The 27,569-nt window shown below is 41.8% G+C and overlaps 1 protein-coding gene across 2 annotated transcripts in view; it reads left to right on the top strand.

Annotated features, from left to right (window-relative positions):
* Positions 1-27,569, top strand: part of VSTM4 (V-set and transmembrane domain containing 4) — a 101,979-nt gene that overhangs the window by 61,616 nt on the left and 12,794 nt on the right. For both annotated transcript variants that reach the window (XM_081268834.1, XM_081268833.1), the window contains exons 6-7: positions 14,746-14,852; positions 16,288-16,349. In XM_081268834.1, coding sequence (XP_081124960.1) covers positions 14,746-14,852; positions 16,288-16,349 — 169 coding nt within the window. The remainder of the gene's footprint in view (positions 1-14,745; positions 14,853-16,287; positions 16,350-27,569) is intronic.

The following is a 27,569-nucleotide window of genomic DNA, read 5'->3' as shown; positions in this document are numbered from 1 at the left end:
GTAGAAGAGTCTATTATGGATTCTCATGAGCTTTAAAATAATATTTAATGATTAAATCAAGAATTACAAAACTATCTCATACTCATGACAGTGATATTTTAAAGTGAGGAAGATAAAATGACCCAAATAGAAAAGAAGTCTCCACACTTCACTCAGTGATGGATACTGGTACCAGTCAATGTTGGTCAATCATATGTGTATATTGTAATGACCAAACGAGCTACTAAAATAATTGTGAAAACAAAACCCGACTCAAGGAAACTGAATCCTTGTATGTTGCTGGCGAGAATGTGAAAGGGTACAGTCACTTGGAAAAATAGTCTGGTAGTTTCTTAAGACATACAATTTAAATCATATAGAGCTGGGTGCAGTGCTGCATGCTTGGAATCCTAGAGGCTCAGGGGGCTGAGGCAGAAGGATCTTGAGTTCCAAGCCTGCTTCAGCAACTTAATGAGGGGCTAAGCAACGCAGTGGGACCTTGTCTATAAATAAAATACAAAAAAAAAAAAAAAAAAGAGGGGGAGGTGGCACTGGAGATGTGGCTCAGTGGTTAAGTGGTTAAGTGCCCTGAGTTTAATCCCTGTACCAAAAACAAAAAACAAACAAAACAAAAATACACACACACACATATATGTATATACATATATACATACACATATATGTGTGTATATACATATTGTCTAAATATACCAATCAAATCACAGAGAGTGGCAGAGTTGATAAAAACGTGTGATCCAACTATACTCTGTTTCTAAGAAATTCATTTCATATAAAGTGACATAGGTAGATTGGAAAAAAAGAAGAGAAAAATATATTCCACATAAACAACAACAAAAACATCAGGGTGGATACACTATACCTGATAAAATAGACGTAAGAGCAAATTAAGCTTCCTGAGGCCAAGAGGGGCATTAAATGATAAAATGATCAATCAGCCAGAAATACAAAGTTCCTAAATGTGTAGCACATCATACAAAAGACCACAAAATTAAAGCAAAACCTGAAAGAGCTGGAAAAAAAATAGATAAATCCAGTTCTGCCTAGGAACCTGAGTACCCTAAGTATCCTTTCAACATCTGATAGATCTGCTATAGACAGAAAATCAGCAAGGATGATGAAGATCTGAACAATGCAGCCAACCAACAGGACCTGGCTGACATAAAACACTGACTATGGAAGAACATACTTTTCCCCCAACCCCCAGGGAACATTAAATAGACCATATGCTGAGCTATAAAATAAACCTCAAAATATTTAAAATAATTGAAATCATGAAGTGGTTCTTTGACTACAGTGGAATCAAACTAAGAATCATTAACAAAATAACATCAGGGAAATATCTAAATATGTAGAAATTAAACCACATACTTTTTTGTTGAAATTGACAAACTGATTCTCAATTATATATGTAAATTTTGAAAAAGAACAAAGAGGATTTACATTTCTTCTCATTCTAATGCTATAGTAATCAAGACATTTAGGGATTTTTGCAAATATAGGTACAGAGATTATTGGTACAGAGATCAAATATAGGTACAGAGATCATAACTGAGAGTCTAGAAATAAATCCTTACATTTATGGTCAATTGAATTTTGATACAAAGCCAAGACAATAGTGTTAGATTCATAGATATTCAAAGACAAAATTATTAACTGAGACCCTTATCTCTTATTGTCCTCAAAATTAATTAAAAATAATTGAAAACCTTTGTAATTACATTTTTAAATTAAAGGATAAGCCACTAAATGAAAGAAAATACTTGCAAATCAGGTAACTGTTAAGGAATTTGTTGACAAAATATATAAAGAGCTCTTACAACTCAATAATAAGATGATGTGATTACAAATGGACAAAAGAGATTTGAATAGATATTTCTGTAAATAAGATATACAAGTAGCTAATAAGTACATTAAAATATGTTCAATATCATCAGGCATTAAGGAAATGCAAATGTAAACCACCATGTGATACCACTGCAAACTGACAAGAAGGCTGTAATCCAAAAGCAGACGATGTCGGTGCTGACAGGGATGTGGAGAAACTGAATCCTTGTATGTTGCTGGCGAGAATGTGAAAGGGTACAGTCACTTGGAAAAATAGTCTGGTAGTTTCTTAAGACATACAATTTAACATATGGCCAGCAATTCCACTTGAGAGAATCTGTCCACACAAAGACCTATATGTAGATGTTCATAGTTTCTTTATTCATAATAACCAGAAACTGGAGACAATCCAAATATGTCCATCAACTGGTGAATAAGTAAACAAAATTTAGCTTTTCTACCCAATGAAATACTGCCTGGTAATGAAACAGACTTCAGATATAGGCTAGTGTCAAAACACTACTAAGGGAAAGAAGCTAGATGCAAAAAAAAAAAAAAAAAAAAAAACCGAACATATCGTATGATTCCATGTTAGTAAAATGCCTAGAAAAGGTAAATTTATAGAGATAGAAAGTAGATTAATAATCACCTATGGCTGATGGTTAGAAGTGGAGATTAATTTAAAATGGGCAACATTCTGGGTGATTGTAACATCCTGAAACTTAACCTTAGTGACTGACCATTACATGACTTTAGAGATCCTTTAAAAACTGTTGAATTTTACATTCAACAGTAAAGTTTACAGTACATCAATTATACCTCAATAAAGCTGTTTCTTTTTTAAAAGCATGCTTCCCCACAAAGCCCCAAGAACTAGGGTGACATTGTCATTTCATTCTTGGGGGAGGATATGGCTGGGCAGTCAGAGGCTCCAGAGCAGCTGGCAGGCCATCATTACTCAGTGTTTGCTTCCTGCCATGCTTGTGTCTAATTAGCCTGCGACTTATGCTGATTGGTCCCTCCTTCTTCCCCTCCCTGGCCTCCCCCTACCCCTGCCGGGTTGAACTGAGACTAAACTGAGAAGCAGAGTGTCATCTTAGTCTGGAGGTTGGTAGAGTTTGGTTTATCCCCAGCACTGGGGTACCTGAGTATGTTAGACTTCCGTTGCTGTGTCAAAATACCTTAAAAACCACCTTAAAAGGAGGAAAGGTTTATTTTGGTTCATGATTTCAGAGGTTTTAGTCCATGGTCTGTTGGCTCTGTTGTTTTTTGGCCTATGTTATGTGGTGGAGCAAAGCTGCTCACCTCCTGGTGGAGGGAAGCTAAGAGAGAGTCAGGTAGAGACGAGGGTCCCGTGATCCCCCAGCAGGGGCACACCCTTAATGACCTAGCTTTGGTCCACACCTCTACCCCTTAAAGGTGCCACAGGCTGGCAACCAGACCTTCAATTCATTGGCTTCTAGACTCTAACACGGAGGTCAGAGAGGATCACAGAGTCCTGCTCAAATGCTACCTCTGCTTCTCTGCCAGCCATGCTGGCACTGCCAGGGAGGAAGGTGGGGTGCCTGATTCACGGGTGTGCCTCCTGTTGGACAAACCCTAGATCTACCTCTGGAACCTGGGAATGAGCATCTTCCTAACTACAACTTTAGGCCTAAATCACTTAGTGCAGCCCTGAGCTCCTGCTACAGTGCCCCGATAGTGAACAGGTCAGTTCTCACCTTCACATCTTGTCTTTGGCCTGAATATGCCTCACCTCTGCAGCCCAGACAACTTTTCCTGTCCCCATCATGACTGGGGCCCCCAGGTCCTGGAGTCTCATCAGTTGGCTTGGTCATTGCTGCTGCCATGGGCAGCTGGGCCTCTGGAGTCTTGAGCTCTGTCCTTCTCCATCCTCTGACCACTTTGTCCTAAGTGGGTATGGGCAGAAAGCACAGAACCAGGGCAAGATGCTAGGAATGGAAACCCCCAGGCAGAGGAGGGACCCTCAGGAAGAGGCTACATGCTGGTACTGAGGAGACTGTGGTCACAGGAAAAAGGGGCCTCTCCAAGTGACTCTAGGAAATTCCATGATTTACTAAGAGTTTTCCAAAGAGGAGAGAAAACAAGGCTCAATGTGAATGTGTATTATCCCTGAGGTCACAAGTTGCCATGCTCTGGGAGGGACAGCCCTGACCTTCAGGGTTGGGAAACTTCCTTTCCCATGGCCATGTGTGCTGAGGATGCAGACATAGCAGAGCGGAGGGAATATCTCTGAGTTCTGCCAGGTTTCCAACACGCCCTCCCTGGGGAAAAGAGCTCTGAGAGCAGCTCAGCGAGTAAGTATGACCCTGTCCCCCAATGTCTTGGATCATCAGATTTAAAATGAAATCCTACCAGTTGCAAAGAGCTGTGACACCTTTCACCCTGCAGGTCAAGCAGGTTGTTGGAAGGGTAGCTTGGGAGCACAGGAAAGGCAATCCCCAGCCAATATACTTCCTGTATTTAAGACAATAAAGTGTTTGCAAATGATAGATAAAAAGTAGTAGGCACTAGGTTGCACGTGCTGACAGCAGCTTCAACTGGAGTTCCCTCCCGCTTTCTCTGTGTTTTTTGGTACTTACTCTTTCTCATGGATAGATAGGGGTTTGGGCTATTTATATGCAGGATAAATTGCAGGAACTGTTCTATCATGGCTTGTGAGCTTAATTTGAAGCATTTTTCAGTCTTCTCTGAATCATCAGAGATTTTTAAGCATCCCCAGAAAATGGAAGTATGGGATTTAATTAATAAGTGACATGTCCAAGATCTCAGAATGAAGACAGAAGTGTGATTTAAAAGAGAATCTAAAGATGGGTGCTCTGATCTTAGATATGCAAGTGCTTGCTTCTTTTTTATAATACTGGTTAGTCACAGGGTGACAGGACATTTATTCCTTCTGTGCAAGGCAATTTTCTTGGAAGATTAAGGCTGAGGGGCCAATATGCCTTTATTCAAAGTCAAGCTCTGCCACTGATTGCTGTGTGCCTTTGGCTCTGAAAAATGGGGACAATAATAGACCTAGCACACAGTGTTGGGAGGGTTAGATGAGTTGGTCTGTATAAAGTGCTTTGAGTATCTCTAGGAAGGAGTGAGTTCCTTGCAAATGGTTCTATTATAAGTCAGTGATTATTGAGGAATTCTTCTGATTCAGGTTACAAAGCCACAGAGCAAAGATGAAATAACATACAGTCTATGCTCTTGAAGTCCCTGTTTAATGGGAAGCCCAGTAAAATACAACTGAGGTAGCTCTCATATTGGGCATGCCCAGGAGCTGTTGCAACTGTCCACAGTGGTTGGGGGGGGGGCGGGTAAGGCCTTTGGGGGTGGGGTATTTGGGCCAACTCTGAAGGATAAGTGAGGGTGTTCTGGATGAACAGGGCTGGGCGTCTGGGGGAAGAGAGAGTATCCTAGGGGTGAAAGCCTGGGGAGTAGAGGATCCTGGTCATGAGATTTGGAAGGTGTGTAGATGCAGGACAGAGCATCAAGAGGGTGGCTGGGCAGCACCAAGGATGGCAATCATAACCACAACCAAGCTGTGCTGTCATTGATCGCCATGTCCTGGAAACCACACAAATCATGGGACACGCACTGTTTTCACTCCTAGCAACAATCCCTTAGGTGAGGGCTGTCATGGTCCCCATTTGCCAGATGAGAAATTGATAAAAAGAAAAAACAAACAAACAAACAACAACAACAACAAAAAACAACAACAAATGACGGTGTGCTGAGGCCTCCTCACCTGTGAGCAGCACAGCTCACAGGATGCCAGCCCAGGCTGCCTGGCTCCAGGGAAAACACGCTATCCCAGACTTGCTCAGAAGCTTGGAATTCACTGTGAGTGCTTCAGAAGTCGGCATTCACACTAGTAACAAGAACAGATGCTAGGGAAAGTCGGGCAGCGGAAGGAGAAGTGAGAGAGGCATAGTGAAGGTCGATTAGGATTGGCTGCACTGACCCCGAAGCCACCTGAGAAATCCAATGTCTCACGAAGGCATCAAGTTGGGCATGCAAAATCTGCTGCAGGCAGTGGCCTTCCTGTGACCACGGATTCCAGTGTAAGCAGCTTGTGCAAGGGCTATCCTGGGATACAGGTCTGGGGCAGACCATTTTGCATCCTCAGAGATATTTTCTGAGGGAGGACCTTGTGTCTCCAAGGACAACGGAACTAAATAGACCTAGGCTGTGGCCCTATCACTGTCCATTATTCTCTCCTGTTTTTTTTTAATATGTATATATATATATATATATATATATATATATATATATATATATATATATATATAGTTGTACACAATACCTTTATTTATTTATTTATTTTTATGTGGTGCTGAGGATCAAACCCAGTGCCTCACACATGCTACCACTAAGCCACAACCCCAGCCCTCTGCTGGGTTTTTAATGTTCATGAATGCTGCAGACCCTCCTCTGTCCACATTCACCAGAGCAAGCAGGGTGTTGAGGGAAGGGATGGAAGACGTGTGTGTCTCACCGCCTGCCTCTCTCCTGCGCCCCTGATGGCCATATTTCTCAGTCGTGTACTCCCACCCCAGCACTGATCTGTCATCCTGTTTCCACAGCCTCTCAGGTAGGAGTAGAAGGGGGCAGGACAGGCCTTTGAGATTGGTTCTCTACACTGGCACAATGTGAAGTGCATAACATCTGGGTTTGGGCAGCCTCATTATCAGGTCGAGCTGTGCTACCTGGCAGATTTGTGACCTTGAGCCAGTCATTCAACCTCTCTGAGAATGTTTAAGCCTCTACAAAATAGCACAGATGTGCCCATTGTCCGTCGTGCTCAGGGTCACTATGAAGGTTTGATGAGATGGCAGGGATCATGGGCTGTTTCCTCACAATTGCTTGTAGTGTACCCATGTCCTGTATTTCAGGGGATTTCTTTCTAATCCTCCTAAATACCCTACAAGGTACAAATTAGTCTCTGCAGACCTACAGCATGAATAAAACTGCCAACTATTAGATAAATGGAGCATTTTGTCATTTAGGAATCTTTTCACTCCAGATGACAAAAGCCAAGATGGTGTAACCTAGAAAGGGATTTGTGGCTCACCTAACTGGGCATGGTACAGTGTCTGAGGGCAGCTCAATCCAGAGCGACCCAGGGTGATTGGGGTGGTGGCCCTTTTTCTGGTTGGTACTAACTCCAAGTAGCCTTTTGTCCTCAGGCCAGGCTGGAAGGGAACAGAGCCACATACATTCACTTGTGGCCTTCAATAACCCACTGTCTCTCTTCCTAACCAGCAAACACAACTCTGACCTCCCCTCTATTAGAGCAGCCTGGATCAAGCACTACAGCTAGAGTTAGGTTGTGCCAAGCTGGGGGAAGGGGTCAATCCTACCCAAACAAGTGCTCTCAATCCTGAGTGGGGCAGATGATGAAGACACCATCCCATTAATGTTATGACCTGAGACCAGGACTCTATAGGGCCTCCCTACATATTAACAAAACATTTTCTGATCTTACTGGTTAGTGTTCAGAAGTTTTAAGGTCAAATGAAAATACCCGCCTGGCCAAGCCTCTGTGGCAGAATTCACAAAGCTGGAAGGGACTGCAAAGGAAGAGCTTCCCTTGGTGGCAGTGATACAACTACCTAGTGTGTGGCTCTAGCAGTGAACTTCTTATGTGACATGACCTACTTATTGTGAATGGTTATAGGGTGGCTGTGAACCCAGATATACCGCGGCAACCACCTCACAAAGGAGCAGGTTTTATTCTGATATTGTCAGAATATGCATGTTGGAAGGTCTTAGGACAGAAGCTGGCTCTGGCTTAGCTCCAGGGAATACTGCCCTGCCCCATTCTCCACTCAGACATTGAGAGAGAAGATTCCACATAACGATGATGATTTTGTCATTGATAAGAAAACGATAGGTGATACCCTCTATGTGCTTACCCCATCCCAATGGAGTCACTGTGATGAAGTGGGCCATTCACTCATCTTGAAAGTGAAATTATATAACTCCTAAGCAGCTCTGGCATGTGGTACCATTGATCTTGGGTATTTTAGTGGCAGGAGACACCCCCGGAACAAGTTCAAAAAGCCTCTGGTGAGATGTCAGGTTCAGGAAACTTGCCCTGTATATATGAATCCTTGGCCTTTTTGTGGCAGTTGACATTGGGGAGGGAGGTACCTGTAGTTATTAGTATTGTTTATTATTATTTTTAAAATGACAGTAAGTTTCATAGTGACATAGCTGTAGAGGTCAGCAATCTTCCTTCAAGATTCTACACTTAACTTTTTAGGTACAAGGTTATGAGGTGTTGATCCTGCATGGAAACTTAGAAAAGAGGCCATAGAGCTGCTCGAAAAGAAATGGATGTATCTCTCTAGTGATTTAGGTCAGGCATTGCCTTGTCAGAGCCAAAAAATGCAAGTAGGAAGAAAGGAAACATGTGGACATTTCTGAGGGGTGACATAGATCAACTTAAGAAACGCCTGCCAAAGACAGTGTGGAGCAAGAGCTCTGCAGGCCCAGGATGGTGTTAGCAAGACCAGAGCCAACATGGCTTCCATAGTCCCACTTGTTAAGGGTTTTCTGGGTTGGGGCCTTTGTCCCTATCTATCTACCTCATACCTCAGTTCAGGTCATAAATCCCTTTGGAGCATACAACAAGCAACTCTGTACCCAGGGATAAGAAGTACATACTTATTAAACAAGAAATGAGATTCGATAGATGTCAAGGGAACATTTGGATTCATAATTCATATGTGCCAGGCACAAAGATGGCCCTGGTCCAAAGGAAGCACCTGGTGTCTGAGGCATGCATGGTTGGCTGGATGAGAGCACCTTAGCTTGCAAGGTTAGCTGCACCTCTAGCATATCCCAGGCCACTCTCTGTATAAGAATGGCCATTTGATGGCCAAGGGTCATCAGAGGGACTCATCTGTAGTGCAGCCTGAGTGTGCTTTGATCTTACAATTATGGAAGTAGGTGAGGCTGAGTCTCAGTTGTAATTATGTTCTTTGATAGAATCAGTTTAGTATATAGTGTTTTTTTTTTTAAATTTTAAATTTTTATTCGTCTCTCTTCTCCTGAATACTCCTAGCTCTAGAGGAGACACAGAATTTCCATATGGCGGCCTACCATGCATACCATTTTGGTGGCAGACATCACTTATCCAGACAATCTGCAGAAACATACTCCCCTGCTTCAAGGGATGGTCCTTCATCTTGGGCACATCTCTGGCCCCCAAGATCCCAGCACTTGGGTTTTCCCTTCCTTCTTCCACCAGGGAAGGGGTTTCATCAGCTGCAGTGCCTGAATTTAATACAAATTTAAAGTACACTGAAATTTCAATGTCACCTTCCAGGATCTTCTCTCCAGGGAATTAGTTTAAGCCAGAGCAGTGGATCTTTATCAACTGACTTATCTTCCTGTCCCAGTTTTCTGGTTCTGTGTTGTCTGGACTGGGTCCAAGGGTACTAGCTTCAAGGCCCATAAAGTAGGCCAACCTGGATTGAATCCCACATGTGCTGTCTAGTCAGTGTCCTTTGGAAAGGGTCTGGAACTCTCTGAGGTCTAATTTTCTCATCTGGGAGTACTGGATATTATGAATGCCAAGCTCTTTCCACACTGACTTGCACAGGATAGACACAAACATAGCTATTACCATTTTTAACTTTTTTTTTTTTTTTTTTTGCAAAAAGTGGTTATTCCGAATTTGTTCATTGCCTTGCAAAATCCAGGTCACCCGCTGTGTTAGTCAGCTTTTCTTTGATCTGATCAAAATACCTGATATGAATTACTTAAAGGAGGAAAGATTTATTTTGGCTGATGGTTTCAGAAGTTTCAGTTCATGGTCAGCTGACTCCATTGCTGTGGGCCTGAGATAAGGCTGAACCTTGGTAGAAAGAAGTGGAGGAAGGCTACGCAGTTCATGGCAACCAAGAAGCAGAGTGAGAGACAGAACTAGGAAGACCTGGGCACAGGATTTATCCTGCCAGGGCCTGCCTGAATGACCCACTTCCTCCAACTAAGCCCCACCTCCTACGGTTTCCCCCACCTCTCAATAATGAGAATTATGAATCCATCAATAGATTAATCCTCTGATTAGGTCACAGCCCTCATGATCCTATCACTTCCCAAAAGCCCCACCTCTGAACACTGCAGCCTCAGGGACCAAGCCTTCAACACGCGAGCCTTTGAAGGACGTTCCATATCCAAACTTTAACAGCTGCTTTGCCTGATGTCCTGGGTCAGCAGTCTGTCCAGGGTTGCAGCCTCTCTCCCCTCATTGCCTAACAGGAGTGTCCTGCATTGCTATTGTTCAGCACTGCTGTGCCTGTGGAGGGTGTTCCTCAGGGGAAGGGCAAGCTGTACTCAGCAGAGAGTTTTCTGATCAAGGTTCAAGTTGAAACTTCCCTCAGGGCTAGAACATGGGCACTGTGAAATACTACTGAATTTGTTGCTATTTATCCATTGCATTCCTGATCTTGCTTAGACCACACCATCTCATCTGATTCTCATCATAACCCTGTGGATCGTTAGCAGGGGTTGGTGACCCATTTTATAGATTGGTGTGTGGATCTCTAGGGAAATAAGTGAGTTGTCCCGAATCACTCTCTAGTTAGAGTGGAAGAGGCTCCAGTGCAGCCCCTCTGCCCTTTGTCCAGCCACCAGAAGTCACTGAGCAGAGGTGCTGAGCCTTTGCAGGATGGAGACCCCTGAGGGGTGACCAGGCAGGAACTGTCTGTGCATCTTACAAGAACCCTGCACGCGCCACCTCCTGCCTCACCCTTGTTGGAGCCAGAGAAACAGCCCTGCTCAACAGAGCTCTGGCAAATAGCACTTCTCTCTAATCGCACAGCCCTCTAATTTAGAAGGAGTTCCCTGGCCTGTTTTCCATCCTTTTTGGTTTGACTGGCATCAGCTCTGTTGTGTCAGAGACAAAATACAGACCTGTTCCGACCCAACATGTGGGATAACTTTTCTTCTTTTGAATTAATCACGAGATGGGCTTTCTTGGTCAAAGAAAGCTGGCTCAATGAGAGAAATTCTGAGGGAAAAATCATCTATCCTATGTCACTGTGATGACTCAGTGTCTGTAAGAGGTCTCATGGTTGAACTATGAATTAGAACTAAATTTAGTTTGGTGCAGTCGTACTGTTTTGAAAGAAAGTGGTAATGACAAAGAGAGTCCTTTTTAGCCTACTGAAAGCCCGGAGAATGGCGGCATAAGTTCATATAAATAATGTTCAAGAAACTTCCATTTTACATGAAAGAGCTAAAGAATTAAATCCAAGAAAAAAAGAGAGGAAATGGAACTATTATTAGATTCTGCAGTGTGTGAACTGCAGTTGGGGAGACTATCCAAACTCAGAGGCAACAAATGAAAGGAAACCATCAAAAGAGATTTCAGCAAAAACAAAGAAAGATTGTATGTTTAACAAATCAGAATTCAAAGGGAATTAGAAGAAATATTTGCAACAAAAATGTCAAGAGGATGCAAAAGGTGCACACAAATCTCTGAGAAAAACCCAAGATCCTAAATAAATATATCACAAATGTAGAAATCCAGATACCTTCACAATGCAGAAAATGTAGAAAAGCAGATGCATCACAAATGAAGAAACATGCCAGACAAACGTGGGAAGTGCTCATCCTCACAATGATCAGAGAAATCCAAGTAAAAAGGGATCACATTTTTTTTCATTAATTGAGCCATTTTTAAAATTGATCAACTTGGCATCAAAAAGTGTGACATCATGGGTACCCTCATTCATTGAAGAGCTATGAAGGAGAACTGACTTGTCAGAAATCATTTTGAAAGTAGGTGTTAAATAGACTTTAAAATGGTCCTCCTCTGTGACATGGTAATTCCAGCTCTAGGAATCCAGCTTAAAAATGAAAACATAAGAATGGAAAAACATTATATACAACACACACACACACACACACACATTATTTATAAAAATTGGAAAACAAAGTGGATGTTCAGATGTTAAAGGCTAAATTAAGTATGACTTATCTTCTCACTGAAATAGTATGAGAATTTAACAATATGAAATGTGTCGATTAAGAAAAAATAATAATTATGCAAATTGTAACATGGTATGATTTTTAAACATATATAAAAAACAAGAAAGAATTGAAAACTTCTGTCTACACAAAATCTTGAACACAAATATTTATAGCAACTTTTTCCATAATTGCCCAAACTAGGAAGCACCCAAGATATCTTTAAAAGGTGGATAGATAAAATGTGGTACATTTGGTCAATAGAATGTTATTTATCACTAAAAAAGAAATGAATTACTGAGCCCTGAAAGGACAGAGGAACTTTAAATGTGCACTACCAAGTGGGGAAAAATAGCCAATCTGAAAAGACTACATCCTGTATGATCCCAACTATATGGCACTCTGGAAGGCAAAATTCTGGGGATGGTAAAGGTAGAAAGGATCAGTAGTTACCAGGGGCTTGAGGGGAGGGAAGGATGAATAGACATGTCACAGAAAATCTTTAGAGCAGTGAAACTGCTCTGCATGACACAGTCATGGTGGATACTGTGATTATGCATTTGTCCAAACCCATATAATATACGTCGGGAGGGAATTCTGATGTCAACTACAGACTTGGTGTGATGATGGTGTGTCAGAGTGGCCTTACCAGTTGTAACATGTACACCCCTGATGGGGGAGAATGATAATGGGGGATGCTGTGCATGTGTGGTGGGGAGGGAGTGTTTAGGAAATCTCTGTACCTTCTGCTCAGTTTGGCTCTGATATTTGAAGTCTATTAAAAAAAAAAACAATTAAGAGTTGTGGAAATATTTACAAAGATTGTGTTTTGGTCATGATAAACTTATTTCCTTTCATCTCCATGCCTGTAATTGCCATTTTAAAATGTGAACCTGCATTACTTTCTTTTGGAAAGAAAAAAAATAAACATTTCAAGAGTTTAAAAAGCTACAGAACTGAACTGTACATGTGTTTGTATATCTAAGCAATTCTGAGAGTTTCTAATCCCTTGTTTGCTCTTAGTGGTCAGAGTTTTGTAAACTCTCATTCCTTTTGGCTATTTGTGAATTTACACAACTGTCCCTGTACACTAAAGCTGTGACCAGTTAGTTTCTGTTCCCAATGAAAATAAGCTGTCCTTGGGAATCTCAGTGGGAACCATATTCTTGGAATTTTTCCCACAGTGTGTGATTCAGTCTTCATTTATTTTCAAATATCTAGGATTATTATTAGAATAACAGATCTCTTATGAAGTGTAGGTATTTATGTGCATTTTATCCTAAACATATCCAGTAATAACCCTCACTGTCCTGACTCCCATCTGTTTAGTTGCTCAGTATCCCCTTTCTTCTGGACCACTATTTTTAAATTCTTGACTATTTCTAGAGGTTTTATGCATGCAAATACTAATATATATTTTTATTTCCCTTATTTTTATATAAAAAGAAGAATACACTGTCCCAAACCTCACTTTTTCACTTCTTCATTCCTCTTTTACATCACACAGAACTCTATGTGTGTATTCACCATAATCTATTCAAACCAGTCCCCAGCTGATTGACAGTTGGGTTGTTTCTAATCAAACTGTACTGTAATGTCTTATCTTACACATGAAACATTTCATACATGTGAAAAACATCCATACAATGAGTTCCTGGAAGTGTAATTGCTAGTTTGAAGACTCTAAGCCTGCAATTTTGATAGCTCGTGTTAAGTCATTCTCCACTGGGCAAGGTTTGCACTCATATCAGCCCTGCACTCTTATCCAAAGAGTGCTTTGCCCAGATTCCATTGTTGCCATTCTATTATGAGAAAAAAGGAAGTACACATTTCAACTTGGATTGCTCTTTCAGGAGAGAGCATTAGCATGTTTGGGGTGAAAATTTCCTGTTCACCACCTTTTTCCATTTTGATGCTTGAGCAATTGGTTATATTCTTATGGACTTCTAGAAACTTTTTATGGATGGGGAGTTAGTCTGTCTTGGTAGTCATACCTACTTAGCTGGAACATGTGCCTGAGGACAGGAGAATCTAAAAAGCATTTCCCTCTGGGTTGCTAGAGCCAATGGAAGACTTTGGAACAAGATTGATGGACATTCAAGGAAATTTGTGGACTGCATTCCACCTGGAGGGCCAAGAGTGGGTTTGACTGACAGGTTTGCTTCTTACTAACAGTGTCACTCAGGGCAGTCAATAAGCATCTGAAAGCCTTGGCTGTCTAATCTGTAACAAGGCTGATCATCCTATCACTTTGGATTATCAGAGATAACACATAGAAACTGATACTGTAGTGATTGCACAGGATCAGCTAATTGGAAACATACTTCTCAGAGTGAACTCACTTAGCATATAATGAAGATAAAATTCCAGCAGAAGAAATCCCCAGCATTCATGGGGGACCCTAGAGATTTCTGGGTGTGGCTCCCTACCACTCTGTTGCCAGGGTGGTGCCTTGTTTTTGAATTATCAACCACAAAGACATGGAATGGATGGGCAAAGAATCTTGGTTTTCGGAGAGCTCAAGCAAAAGGTTCTGGTGGCCTCTTTAATATTCTACTGGTATGTAGCCAAGTCAGACTGTGTAACCATTTAAACCAGGTGTAAACCATCAGCTCGTATATCCCTAAATAATGTAGAAGAGCTGGCCTGTGGATCCTCCAGGGCATTTTGAACTTTAAACAACACATTATAAATCACAAACTAGCTCATTTCATCATCCTTATCTTATCCAAGGATCAGGACCAGACTTCTAGACATCCCTGGAGATAAGCATAGAGCCATCCTTGTCCAGCTGTAAGACGACTCCTCCTTACACAGCTGCAAAGGGAGCACTCAGAAACTACTGGAAACTAGCAGTTCTTTTTCCTTTCTGCTTTGCGACAACAAGTCAAACTTTGGCTTCACCAGGGCCTTTTCCTTCTACAGCTCGGGGGAGACTGTCACCAGCGTGACCAGCTTGGCCCCCCTGCAGCCCAAGAAGGGCAAGAGGCAGAAGGAGAAAGCAGATGTTCCTCCTGCAGTTCCTGCCAAAGGTAGGAAGCTGGATGGCAGTTCCCTGTGTGGAAACCACATGATCAATCCAGAGATTGGCCTGGGAGTCAATGTAGAATCAGGACAGGGGAAATAGGCTGATGGAGGACATGAGATTCACTGGTATTGGGGCCTAGACATCCCCATCTAGGGTTTGATTACAACTGGCGCTTGACCATCTCCACCCTCAGCCCATCCTCTGGAGTGGTTCAGCATGGTTTCAGCATGGAAAGGTCAACATCCACAGGGAAGGTCAACATCCACAGGGAAGGTCAACATCCACAGAGGAACCCATGTTGTATTTCACTTTGAATATTTAAAATGCTCTACAAAAAATGGTGGTGTGGGGCAAGGGGTGTCAGCATTTGCTTAGTTCATCTAAAGGAAAGAAGTCTCTCTGACTTCTGAAATATGTCATCCAGATATGCAGTGTACTTAAAATTTGTTCTGGGTGTAAAATGATGGTTATTCTGTGATCCCAGTTTTTATTTAGAGCAACCTGAGTAAGAGAGGTGGTATCTCTTGAGGGAAAAAAAAACTGCATAAGTCTTAGGAGAACCAAGACAATTATAGATAGTTCTTAAAATAACGGTTTGATTTGGATGTTTATAGCTCAACATATTGGAAATATAGTTGGGAATACGAGGATTTCCCAGGTAAACAATTTAATAACAAAACCAGATACATTTTATTCCTCCATTGGTGCTCCACTGGTGGTCTCCTGGGGCCCCTCAGCCCTGAGGTGAATACCAATGGTGGTAAAGCTGGAAGGATGGAAGGATGTTTGTGTTAGGGAGGCAGGAGAAGCACACATCTGGGGAAGGAAGGGAGCAGAGAACACCTGCTCTGGGCCAGGGGTCATCCTTGTGTATTGTCTCATTTATTCCAGGATAGATATTACTCTACCTTACGAAAGATAAAGATGAAACCTCGCTAAGTAGACCTGGGCTTTCAATGCCAATTTCAAGTCCCAAATCTAGTTAGGTGATATTGGAAGATGGTCCTTGTTTTCCTTCTCTGTTAAACAGGGAGCGTAAGACCCTTACTAATGACCTCATAGAGCTATGTGAGGATCAGTCATTGCTTCCCGGGTCAGGGACCAGATAGGACAGAGTCTTCTGGGAAAGGTATCACCAGCCCCAGCCTTTACCAAATGCACCTAGTTCTCACCTGCACATCTGACCTCTACAAAGAGGCAGTGATTTATTCAGAGCTATTTTATTGACCTGACCAAGGAGGGGCACTGATGTATCCAAAGAAAGGGGAGGATGGATCCCCAAAGAGGAGCAACCGATGGTACATAGTTCAGAAATTGGAACTCTTCCATGGGGCCAGGAAGGGGTCTGAAAGTCTGCACTGAGTGGGTCTGTGATGCTCATGGGTGGGCATTAAGAATTCTAGGGGAGTTGCAAGCTAAAAATCCTTGACTTCCCACAGCTCCAATAGCTGCCACATTCCACAAACCAAAGCTGCTGAAACCACAGAGGAAAGTCACACTGGTGAGTAACAGTGTTCTGTGTTGTCATTGTCCCTCAAGTCTTAAACATAGGTCAGAGACTTAACTCTACCTTTATTGACACCCAATGTGCTAAAAGTTCTTGGTAATTAACTGGTCTCCAAACAATTGCATTGTCTTCCCTAAGGTCAGATTTTGAGTCAGCTTTTCTTCATGTTCAGTTCCTGGAGTGAGTTTTTAAAAACCCAAATGGAATTATCTTTCATTATCAAAAACAAGAGAAAAAGCTGTACTTAAAAATCTATAACATAGAAAGTGGACCTGCTTGCATTAATTTTCCTGATAGCTCAGTCTGAAGAGACTGTTGAAGAATCTTCCAGAAAATATGTTAAATATATATATTTTTTAATTTTGAAATAACTTTAAATTTGCAGAAAAGTTGTAAAGATAGTACAGAGAGTTCTCACATACCCTTCCTCCACCTTCTCTTAAAGCTACCATCTTACATAGCCATGGTGTATTTATCCAAAGAAAGACATAATGTTAGTGTGTCAGTGTTACCAGATTTCAGCAGGTTTCCCATGGATGTTCTTTTTCTGTCCAGGAATCTAATCCAGGATATCACATTCCATTCAGTTGTCACACTCCTTACTTTCCTTTGATCTATGGCAGTTTCTCTGTCTTTTTCTTTCATGGCACTGGCACATTTGTAGTAAAAAAGTTACTTTTTTAGACTATCCCTTAATTTGTATTTCTTTAAGGTTTTCTGATGATTAGATATGAAGTTGCAGATTTGGGAGAAAAACACAGAGACTTTCTCTTCTCACTGAATCATATCAAGGCACATGATGTCCATACAGTAGCACACCCCCTTATCCACAGAAGGATACATTCCAAGCCCCACAATGGATGCTTCAAACTACAGATGGTACTGAAACCTACATATGCTCTGCTTTTCCCCCCACGCATACATTCTCACAATAAAGCTTAATTTATAAATGAGGTTCAGCAAGATACTAACAACAATAATAGGTAATAAAATAGAATGATAACCATACACTGTAATGAGAATTATATAAGCTTACTTATTTGAACCTGATGGATGGTTTATTTCTGGAATTTTCCTTTTAATATTTTCAGACTGTATTTGACTATGGGTAACCACAAGGGTGAAAAACAAAACTGAAGATAAGTGGGGGAACTGCTGTATGTCTTACGACTGGTGATGCCCATCTCAGTCAGTGGTCAAGGTCATGTCTGTCAGGTTACATCACTGTAAGGTTTCTATTTTTCCCTTCCTAAGGTCTATATGTTAAAAGTTAGTCCAGTAGTCAAGTTTGGACCAGGAGAGCAAGATGGACTAGGAGAGTTGAACTCCACCTCTCAAAGGGAAGAATATCAGGAATTTTGTGCACATGATAAAAACACCACAATAATTAATGATTATTTTAGGGGAGATATGTTATGGTTATGTGAATATTCTATTTTTTCCTTAAACTTTCCCCAGTAATTTTACATTGATCAGTGCTTTTTGCCTGCAGCCGTTTTCACTAAGGCATACTAATGGTGACTTTCTACTTCCTTCAATTCTTCTATCTTTATTATTTGAAATTCTTGGGTAAGGAACTGCCATTTTCATTCTTTTTTTATTCACTAATTCGTTAGTATCAGTATGAATTCATATTATTTAATATTTTTAGTTTTTAATAATATTATTTGTTTTGTGGTTAATGTTGTTTAGCAGTTGGGTATGTGCATGAGAGAGAGAGACAGAAAGACACTGTTGAAACTATGTCCTAATGTGCATGTATTGCAAAAGACAGTTTATTGAAGTTCTGTTGACATATCTTAATGAGATACAGACGTGTGTGTTTATATCAGAGTGCTTTTTGCGTGCCATCACACTTAATTCTCACAATAAGATTCCTCCCTCACCCTCTAGGTTTGCATATGAGGACACACAAGTACTCAATTTAAGAAAAGTGATGAAGTTCCTATAGTCAACCCATAGGAGTTAGTTTCATGGATCTTGAATTAAACAACTTTTTCTAGGTGTACCACCTTCTGGGCCCCCTCTCTCCTTTAACCATTAAATATAAACAAAAATTAGTTGTGCAATTCTTGGGTACAAAATGATGTCTTAAGCATTTTTCCCCCACTTATCAAAAGATTGTCGTCAACAGCATTTCCAAAAATGGCTGTGGCCCTGATTACAAGTGTTCATTGTTGACTTTGTTGTCTGTATGTTTTTTTGAGCTGGCTTGCTTCTCTGGATGAGGACTTAGCATAGGAAATTCTTAATTTTCATAGAAAGTAAATTAAGGCAGTTATATGCATTTAAAAAGGGCTGTTTGTTTTATGGTAGTATTACCAATAACAATTCTTTAAATACTAAATTATCCATGTTCATTGAAGATACAAAGAGTTAAAAAATTTTAATACCAATTCTTCCAGAAACAAGTCAACTTGGATACCAATTTGTACTGATAACAACTCACAATAAAGAGCTGACCTCAACTAGATCTCTGTCTGACCAGTAGTTTAGAGTCGAAAATGCCAGGCCCCAGCGTCTGCAGGTTTTGGTGAATATTAAGATGTATTTTCCCAAGAGACCAGCATTGACCTCAGTCTCAATTTGGTCGATATTTATCTCTCAGATCAATAAGTCTTGATGGTAGTTGAAACTAAAGTCAATAGCTACTTGTTGACTCACATAGGCCTTAGTGGGTAATTTAGAAAATAACTTGGAGACATTATTTTTGGCAGGGGTGGTGGGTAGAGAAAGTGGCTAGTGCCAGTTTAGGTGTGTAATTCCACTCTTGCTCCATTTTGCCACAATCTCTGTAAAACAGTGCTTCCTGGTTGGTTCCTAAACCACAGTTTCCCAGCCCTTCTTACTAGAAGCCAACCTGCCCTACTCATGAACAAGAAGGGACAAGGCTGGTGTAGAGAACTTCTATTTATTGAGCCCTACTGTGTATCAGCTCCTCTGCTAGGTGCTTTATGTCTCCATCTCACTGATCTCAACCACAGTGCCAACAATACGACAAGTGCGTGTCTTTGTGTTTGCAACACCCAACTCATGGACAAGCAGGAATTTTTTTCTTATGTTTCTGACACAATATGGCAATTTGCAAGGAGTACATATTATCAGAAATTAAAAACAGTTGCAAAGATTTTTTTAAAAAAATAATAGAATACAAGCAAAAAAAAAGGGAAGGGGAGGCATTTTAGATATTTTATAATCAAGGTATCAAAACTGCCTCCCTTCTTTTAGCAGAGAAACCAAATGCAACAATCTACTTTCCAAACTCTCTTAATCAGGTAACAAGGCCCACTGGATCACACAGGTTCTTCTGAGTGTCTGGCAATGCATCCAGTTTGTCTTATTAGTTTACATGCTTGCAGTGTCTTTATTCTGATATACCAATGGGCCTTCATATTTTGGGGAGTGAGGGATAACTTTCACAAAATTAAAATAGTGCTCTGGGGAGGTAGCTCAGCACTAGAGCACTTGTCTAGCATGTGCAAGGCCCAGAGTTCAATCCCCAGCACTACGAAACAAAACAAAACCCCTCAAACTAGCCTGGAGCCAGACGCACTGGTGATTTTTCCTTTAAATTTGGGCACTGACTCAAAGGCCCCCTGAAGACCTCTTGGGTTCTCCAGTATCCTCACAGCAGTTAAGCACCCCTAGCATTGCCAGGGAGCCCCTGGAACTAATTCACACACTTCCAGGAAAAGCTATCATTACTTCCTTGTTTCTGAAGAAAGGAGAGAGCCAGAAGCACTTCTGATTTATTTTTATTGAATTAGGCCAGTTATTGATTTAGAGGCCAAGTGGAGGTAAAAAATAAACACAGTGAGTGCATGTGATATGGAAGCAAAACCTCAGTGTTTAAAGGAAAAAACAACAGGAAACTCTACTGTTACCAGAATTGGAGAGGAAACTGGTAGTTAGTTAGCAGCATCCCCCAAAATGAACGAAAGAAGAAGTGAGCGCCATTTGCAGAGTTAAATGAACTTTAACACACTCTTGCCTGCCTCAGTCAGCCTCAGCACCCTCCTCAATAAAGCACGGGTGAGTCCTCCCTCTCTATAATTAAGTCACTGGTATCTAGCAGAAGGAGAGCTGGAAGGGTCAGGCCACCCCTGTCCTCTAAGGAGAAAGTGATTTCTTGAGAGTAGAGACTGAAGACAGGAAAATCAGGAACATCGCGGGCTTAATTACCACGAGTCTCCCAGTGGGTCCCTTGCAGCCTGTCTCAGTCCCGTTGATCCATCCTCTGCATTGCTGCCCAGGGACTTTCCTAAAACACACTCCAACCGTGTCATTTCCCTGCTTAAAATATTCAAACGGCTCCCCCTTGCCTCCAGGATGAAGCACGGCTTCCTGTGAGTGGCAGGCAGTGTCAGCTTCCCATTTCTGCTCCTTGGGTCCCACCAAGATGCCACGTGGTCCAGGCCTTTCCTCTGCTCTCTGCCCTGCACCTGTGGCCCTCCTCATCCTCCCACCGAACTGCTGCTCAGCCCCAAGGCTTGGCTCACTCACCACCTTCTTTTGGAGTCCTCCTTACCCCTAACCCATTTCTCTACAAATCTAGGTCCACCCGTGCATCAAGTTCTGGCTCTTCGTGTGAGCAACCTGCCCAACCATCTCTCTTGAGGCACATGCAGTCCATCTCTTCTGTCTGATCCCTTTGGCACTGATGTTTCCAAACATGCCCTCTTTTTCTTTCTTTCTTTCTCTTTGGTACCTGGGATTGAACTCATGAGCAGTTGACCTCTGAGCCACATCCCCAGCCCTATTTTTTGTATTTTATTCAGAGACAGTGTCTCACTGAGTTGCTTAGCGCCTCACCATTGCTAAGTCTGGCTTTGAACTCATGATCCTCCTGTCTCAGCCTCTGGAGCCACTGGGATTACAAGCCTAAATATGCCCTCATTCTTGGAGGTGATAATAACGAGTCTCCCCTTGGCACACCATTGCCAGCTTTTTCGTCTGGCTGCAGTTCCTTTTCCCATGGTCAGACTGCCCTCTGCACCCACCTCTCCTGAGTGTCCATGGTCTCTGGGGTTCTCCCCTCCTTGAGCACATTCCCTAGGAGAGTCCACACTCTGACAGGTGCCCTACCACCTGTAGAGCCCATCCATTTCCTAACAGGCATCTTCCAGCCAATGTCACACCAGTTCTTGTGACTGTTTCCCTGACACTCCCCTGGAGGCTCATGAGGACCATCAAATCCACCCCAGCACACACTGAGCTCATGGCCATCCTCTCCTCTGCTTCCCCGGGACATCTCTGCCCAGCAGATACAAGTTTCATTCAGAATCCAGGCATGTTCTTCCCTTATGCCTGCATCCACGGGTGGCTTGAGCCTTTCCATAAGTTCTCAGTATGCCCAGGAGTGCCCCTTTCCTCCCATCCTCACTGCCACAGCTGCTTGGGGACCACCATCTTCCTGTCCCTCAAGCCTCAGCCCTCTCCTCCCTGCTCCCACAGCACAAGCTCACTTGTACTTCAGCCCCTCCTACTCTGAAGTCACATTTACCTGCCTGGTTGATCCTTCTTCCTCACTAGAACCCGGTGGTTCCTTTTGACCACATGACCTCTACATTTCTTACACTACAAAAGTCCTACATCACAGACACGTCAGATAGTTGCAGAAAGTATGAACTGTTTTTTTGCTTTTAAATTATGGTACAGTACACGCAAAATTTATGGACTTTATCATTCAGTAGCATTAAGCACATCCACATTGATGTAAACTCTCTGGAAGTCTTTTCTTCTTACAAAACTGAAACTCTGTACCTGTTAAATAATAACTCCCCATTTCCCCATGCCCAGTCCTTGAAAACTGTCATTCCACTTTCTGTCTCTATGAATTTGACTACTAAGGACTTCATAGAAATTAAATCATGCAGGATTTTTTTTTTGGACTGGTTTATTTCACTTAGCATAACATCCTCAAAGTTTATTCATGGGCAACCTGTGTCAGAATTTCTTTTGCCCTTAATATTCCATTGTATAAAATGTATACAATGTATTCCATTGTATACATTTTACATATCTGTTATCCCATCAACAAACACTAATGTCTCTTCCACCATTTAGCTACTGTGAATACTATGAACATGGACATAAAAATATACCTTTCAGTCTATACTTTTAATTCTTTTAAAGTCCACACAGAGTGGACTTGCTGAATCATGATAAATTTAGTTTTAATTTTTTGAGGATCCATCATAATGTTTTCAAAAGTCGCTGTACCATTCTACATTTTCACTGATAATGCAGAAGGATTCTAATTCCTTTATGTCCTGTCAACACTTTTTTTCCTTCTCTGCCTGCCTGCCTTCCCTCCATCCATCCTCTCCTCTTCATCCATTCCTCCCTCACTCCTTCTTCCTTCCCTTCCTTTCCCCTTCCCCTCCCTCCCTCCCTCCCTCCCTCCCTCCCTTTCTCCCTTCCTTCCTTCCTTCCTTCCTTCCTTCCTTCCTTCCTTCCTTCCTGTCTTTCCTTCCTTCCTGCTTTTCTAGTTAGCCATCTTAATGGGTGAAATGGTATTTTATTATAGCTTTAATTTTCATTTCCTGATGATTAGTGATACTGAACACCTTTTCATGTTATTGTTGGCCATTTATATACCTTCTTTGGAGAAATGTCTACTTAAATCCTTTGTCTGTTTTTTAATCAGCTTGTTGGTTTTGTTGTTGTTGTTGACTTGTTGGAGTTCTTTATGTATTCAGGAGATTGTCTTCATCAGATCCTGTGTTTCACTGCATAATTGTTGCCACAAAATTAATGTATATTCATGGGTGTTTTATAGATTTCAATATTGCTTTAAAGACAGTTTAGTAATAAATGAGTTTTAAGTAATAGTGGCACTTTTTTTCCCCAAAAAAGCTTCATATAATGATCACATCCTACATTAAAAAAAAAAAAAACAAAAAGCAAAAACCATGAAATCTGTGATGATTATGTGGTAAAATATGATATATAATTTGGCAATTTTTTTCACCCAGTCTATAGATTGCCTTTTTAGTCTGTATTTCAGGTCCTTTGATGGCCAGAAATCAGACATTTTAATGGGACCTCTTTAAGATCAGGGAAGACCTTCCTTACTCACTTAAAGCATCCCCAGCAGGGAACCTGGACTCTGCAGGTGTCTCCCCAGCGTATGCATATGGAGTGAATAAATAAATGACCTGATCAAGTGTGAAGCTCTGTGGTTGGAGCTCCCAGTCTTCTCTGCCCTCAGTGTTGTCCAGATGCTGAGGCATTGCCTGGAAAAAAAGGTTGGAAAAGTAGAATATCATACCTACTGAAGACCTACTGAAGACCAACCCAGACCTACTGAAGCAGAATTTGTAATTCAACAAAATCCCAGAGGAATCTGGTGGACATTAAAGTTTGAGAAGCATGCCTCTGAGTAATTTACCAAACTAAACATCCATTTCCAGTTGGATCAGGACCCAGAGTCACTGACCTACACCTCTGGCGAGGATTTCATTTTACATTTGCGTCAGAGAGTTTAGCCTACCCAGGAGAATGGTGGGTAATCTTATTTATCAACCAAGAGAATATTAAATGTGACCATTTGAAATGGAATTGTAACCCTCCATCATTTCTGCAAATCTCATCCTCAGATATAGCCTCAGCCCTCTGATATCCCAGGGCCCCCCTACAAGTAGAAAATTCTGGTAGGTGACTGAGACCTGCTTTCCTGGGATTCCCTCAAGTTTAAAATCTTCAGCAAACCACCCTCCTCTCATGAAAATCCAAGATCAGAGCACTCCAAAAGAACAGAGAGGAAGAATTTTACCGCAGTTCAAAGTGACCCTGTCTTATGAAGCATCTTCTCCTTGCTTGGTTGGAAGCCATGGAATGGTTAGTCCAGGCTCAGGTACCATGCCCTGTTCTGTGTCTCCTGGTATAGGAAAAAAAAGCCCCCTCCCCCAGCCCTCTTTCTACCATGGAGAATGTACTGCGAGAGTCCCAGAGTTTTTCTCTGATCAGTAGCAGAAAAGGGCTTTGAGGGACATTAGACATCAGCAATAGAATTCTGAGAGGATTTTAATAATAATCCAAATCCCAGCAAAATTATTTCCAGAGGACACACATTTCAGGTTTCTTGAAGAATGTTTATAATAAGCCGGAGAATTTCTCTTGTTGTCGTTAATGTGCTAGAACTGGTTTCAGTTAAATTTTACATGAAAAGGATATATTAACCTGCATAAAATATGTGCCTAATCTCGATTTAAAATTAAAAAGAAGGAAAAAAATCCACAACCACATGTACAATATATTGCCCCAAGTAAAAGCCTTGGGAAAAAAACAAAAACTTTGCTTGTACCATGCTAGTACCATTTTTACGGAGATAAAAATTCTATGCCCCCCTTGGTGCACATGCACATCCCATTATTGTCACGGGGAGTTATGTATGTCGACTGGAGGGAGAATCAATGCCGAGGCTTTGGAAGGAATGAGAGTGGAGAAAACAGAAGTCATTTGGTTTCATGGGTTTCCTGAGGTCCAGAGAGAACAGGCGCTGGGGCTTTTGTAAACCGGAAGTGATTCTGATCAAGTGGAAGCATGAATATTCTGTACTAGGGAGCCTGGTCACCCTGACACACAGCAGTCATTTCCATGTGGGTTGTGCAGTTCATGTTAACTGACAGTATCGGTAAACACCAACTAGGGCGGACACTTCTTGGCTGTGTCAGAGAACAATGGATATTGGTTGAGACTGATTTTGTTGACAATGGGCTAAGTAATGTCTTTGAAGACTGGGTAGCACATTAAGCACCCAGTTCTCGGAAAAATTGAGACTCCTATTGCAGAAATGCCACAGACAGAGGCTGCCTCGTTCTTTTCTGTAAGGGTAATGTGATGGTAGTTTGAGAGGCCAGGTGACCACCTCAGGGCTCTGTGTTTCTCCTGTGTACTGCACTCTTGATCCATTCTGATCACTTTTCTGGCTTCTACCTGTTCATTCTCCAGCCCTCACTGAGCGCCAACAAGTAGTGTGCAAGGTACTATGGGGGCAGGAGCATGAGCCTGTTCATAGGACAAAAGTAAACAGGAAAGAGAGACAAGATAGGTCACAAGATGATCCAGATAAGAGAGGGGCATAGACATCTGGCAGATCCTACTCCATGGTGAGCTGCCCTAGTTGTGCAGCCTACCCTTGTTCCCAGGGGTCCTGGTAGGTCCCACTCTAGGACAGGCCTGTCCCTGCATGTCTACAGGGACTGCCCGTCCCTGTGGAACAGTAGCTTGTTTTCCATCTCAGCTTGGCTGATTTGCTGCCTTTATTGGGTACTTCATTTCTGGGATCATTGCACTATTGGGAAATTTTTTTAAAAACTTTTTCACTCTATTTTATTTTTGTAATCTCATGAAACAATATCATTTCTGCTCACATTTGATTTTTTTAAGCCTATTTCATTTAAAACATTGGTTTTGAACACAGAGTACTTCAGAGTTGTTATTAAAAGACTTTTTAAATCTTGAATGAAGAATACTAGAAATGAAGTGCCATTTTTGGAAGGAAAGAAAAAATCATCAGCATGTCTATAACATCAAGCTCGGCCTCCAAAGTATCAGGAAGAAAATCTCTACATGAAATTCTGAGTTCACTACAAAATCATGGTACATTTGAGGGGAATTTTTACCCCTAGCCAGACTTAATTATAATTTCTTATTATAACTTTCTAAGGTCAAATTTATAAATTATCAACAAGCATATGTGATGACCCCCAAACAGTAAGACACAGCCTCTTAAATTTATGGTGAGGGTGTGCATAGAGAGATAAAGAATAGAAATTATCAATTCATCCTATATGCACCCATTGCCAACATCACATAAAATGTCAATTTAAAAAAATAAATAGGCATGATTATTGCTGTTTTAGATTTGGTGTTAATACTTGTTTTGTTTCTATACAGAATGGTTATGATCTGACACTAGTGTGCTATTAATGATGATAGTGATGACAGTGATGTGATGATGGTGATGGTGATGACGATGATGGTGATGACAGTGATGGAATTGGTGATGGTGATGGTGATGGTGATGGTGATGATGGTGATGGTGATGGTGATGGTGATGGTGATGATGGTGATGGTGATGGTGATGGTGATGGTGATGGTGATGATGGTGATGGTGATGGTGATGGTGATGGTGATGGTGATGGTGATGATGGTGATGGTGATGGTGATGGTGATGACAGTGATGGAATTGGTGATGGTGATGGTGATGGTGATGGTGATGATGGTGATGGTGATGGTGATGGTGATGGTGATGATGGTGATGGTGATGGTAATGATGATGGTGATGGTGATGGTGATGGTGATGGTGATGATGGTGATGGTGATGGTGATGGTGATGATGGTGATGGTGATGGTGATGGTGATGGTGATGATGGTGATGGTGATGGTGATGGTGATGGTAATGATGATGGTGATGGTGATGGTGATGGTGATGGTGATGATGGTGATGGTGATGGTGATGGTGATGGTGATGGTGATGATGGTGATGGTGATGGTGATGGTGATGGTGATGGTGATGATGGTGATGGTGATGGTGATGACAGTGATGGAATTGGTGATGGTGATGGTGATGGTGATGATGGTGATGGTGATGGTGATGATGATGGTGATGATGGTTATGGTGATGGTAATGATGATGGTGATGGTGATGGTGATGGTGATGGTGATGATGGTGATGGTGATGGTGATGGTGATGATGGTGATGGTGATGGTGATGGTGATGGTGATGGTGATGATGGTGATGGTGATGGTGATGGTGATGGTGATGGTAATGATGATGGTGATGGTGATGGTGATGGTGATGGTGATGGTGATGATGGTGATGGTGATGGTGATGGTGATGGTGATGGTGATGGTGATGATGGTGATGGTGATGGTGATGGTAATGATGATGGTGATGGTGATGGTGATGGTGATGGTGATGGTGGTGATGGTGATGGTAATGATGATGGTGATGGTGATGGTGATGGTGATGGTGATGGTGATGATGGTGATGGTGATGGTGATGGTGATGATGGTGATGGTGATGGTGATGGTGATGGTGATGGTGATGATGATGGTGATGGTGATGGTGATGGTGATGGTGATGGTGATGATGGTGATGGTGATGGTGATGGTGATGGTGATGGTGATGATGATGATGATGGTGATGGTGATGGTGATGGTGATGATGATGATGATGGTGATGGTGATGGTGATGGTGATGGT

This window comes from Spermophilus citellus, assembly GCF_964194105.1.
Source record: "Spermophilus citellus genome assembly, chromosome: 15".
Lineage (NCBI taxonomy): Eukaryota > Metazoa > Chordata > Mammalia > Rodentia > Sciuridae > Spermophilus > Spermophilus citellus.
This window is presented reverse-complemented; position numbering and strand designations above follow the sequence as displayed.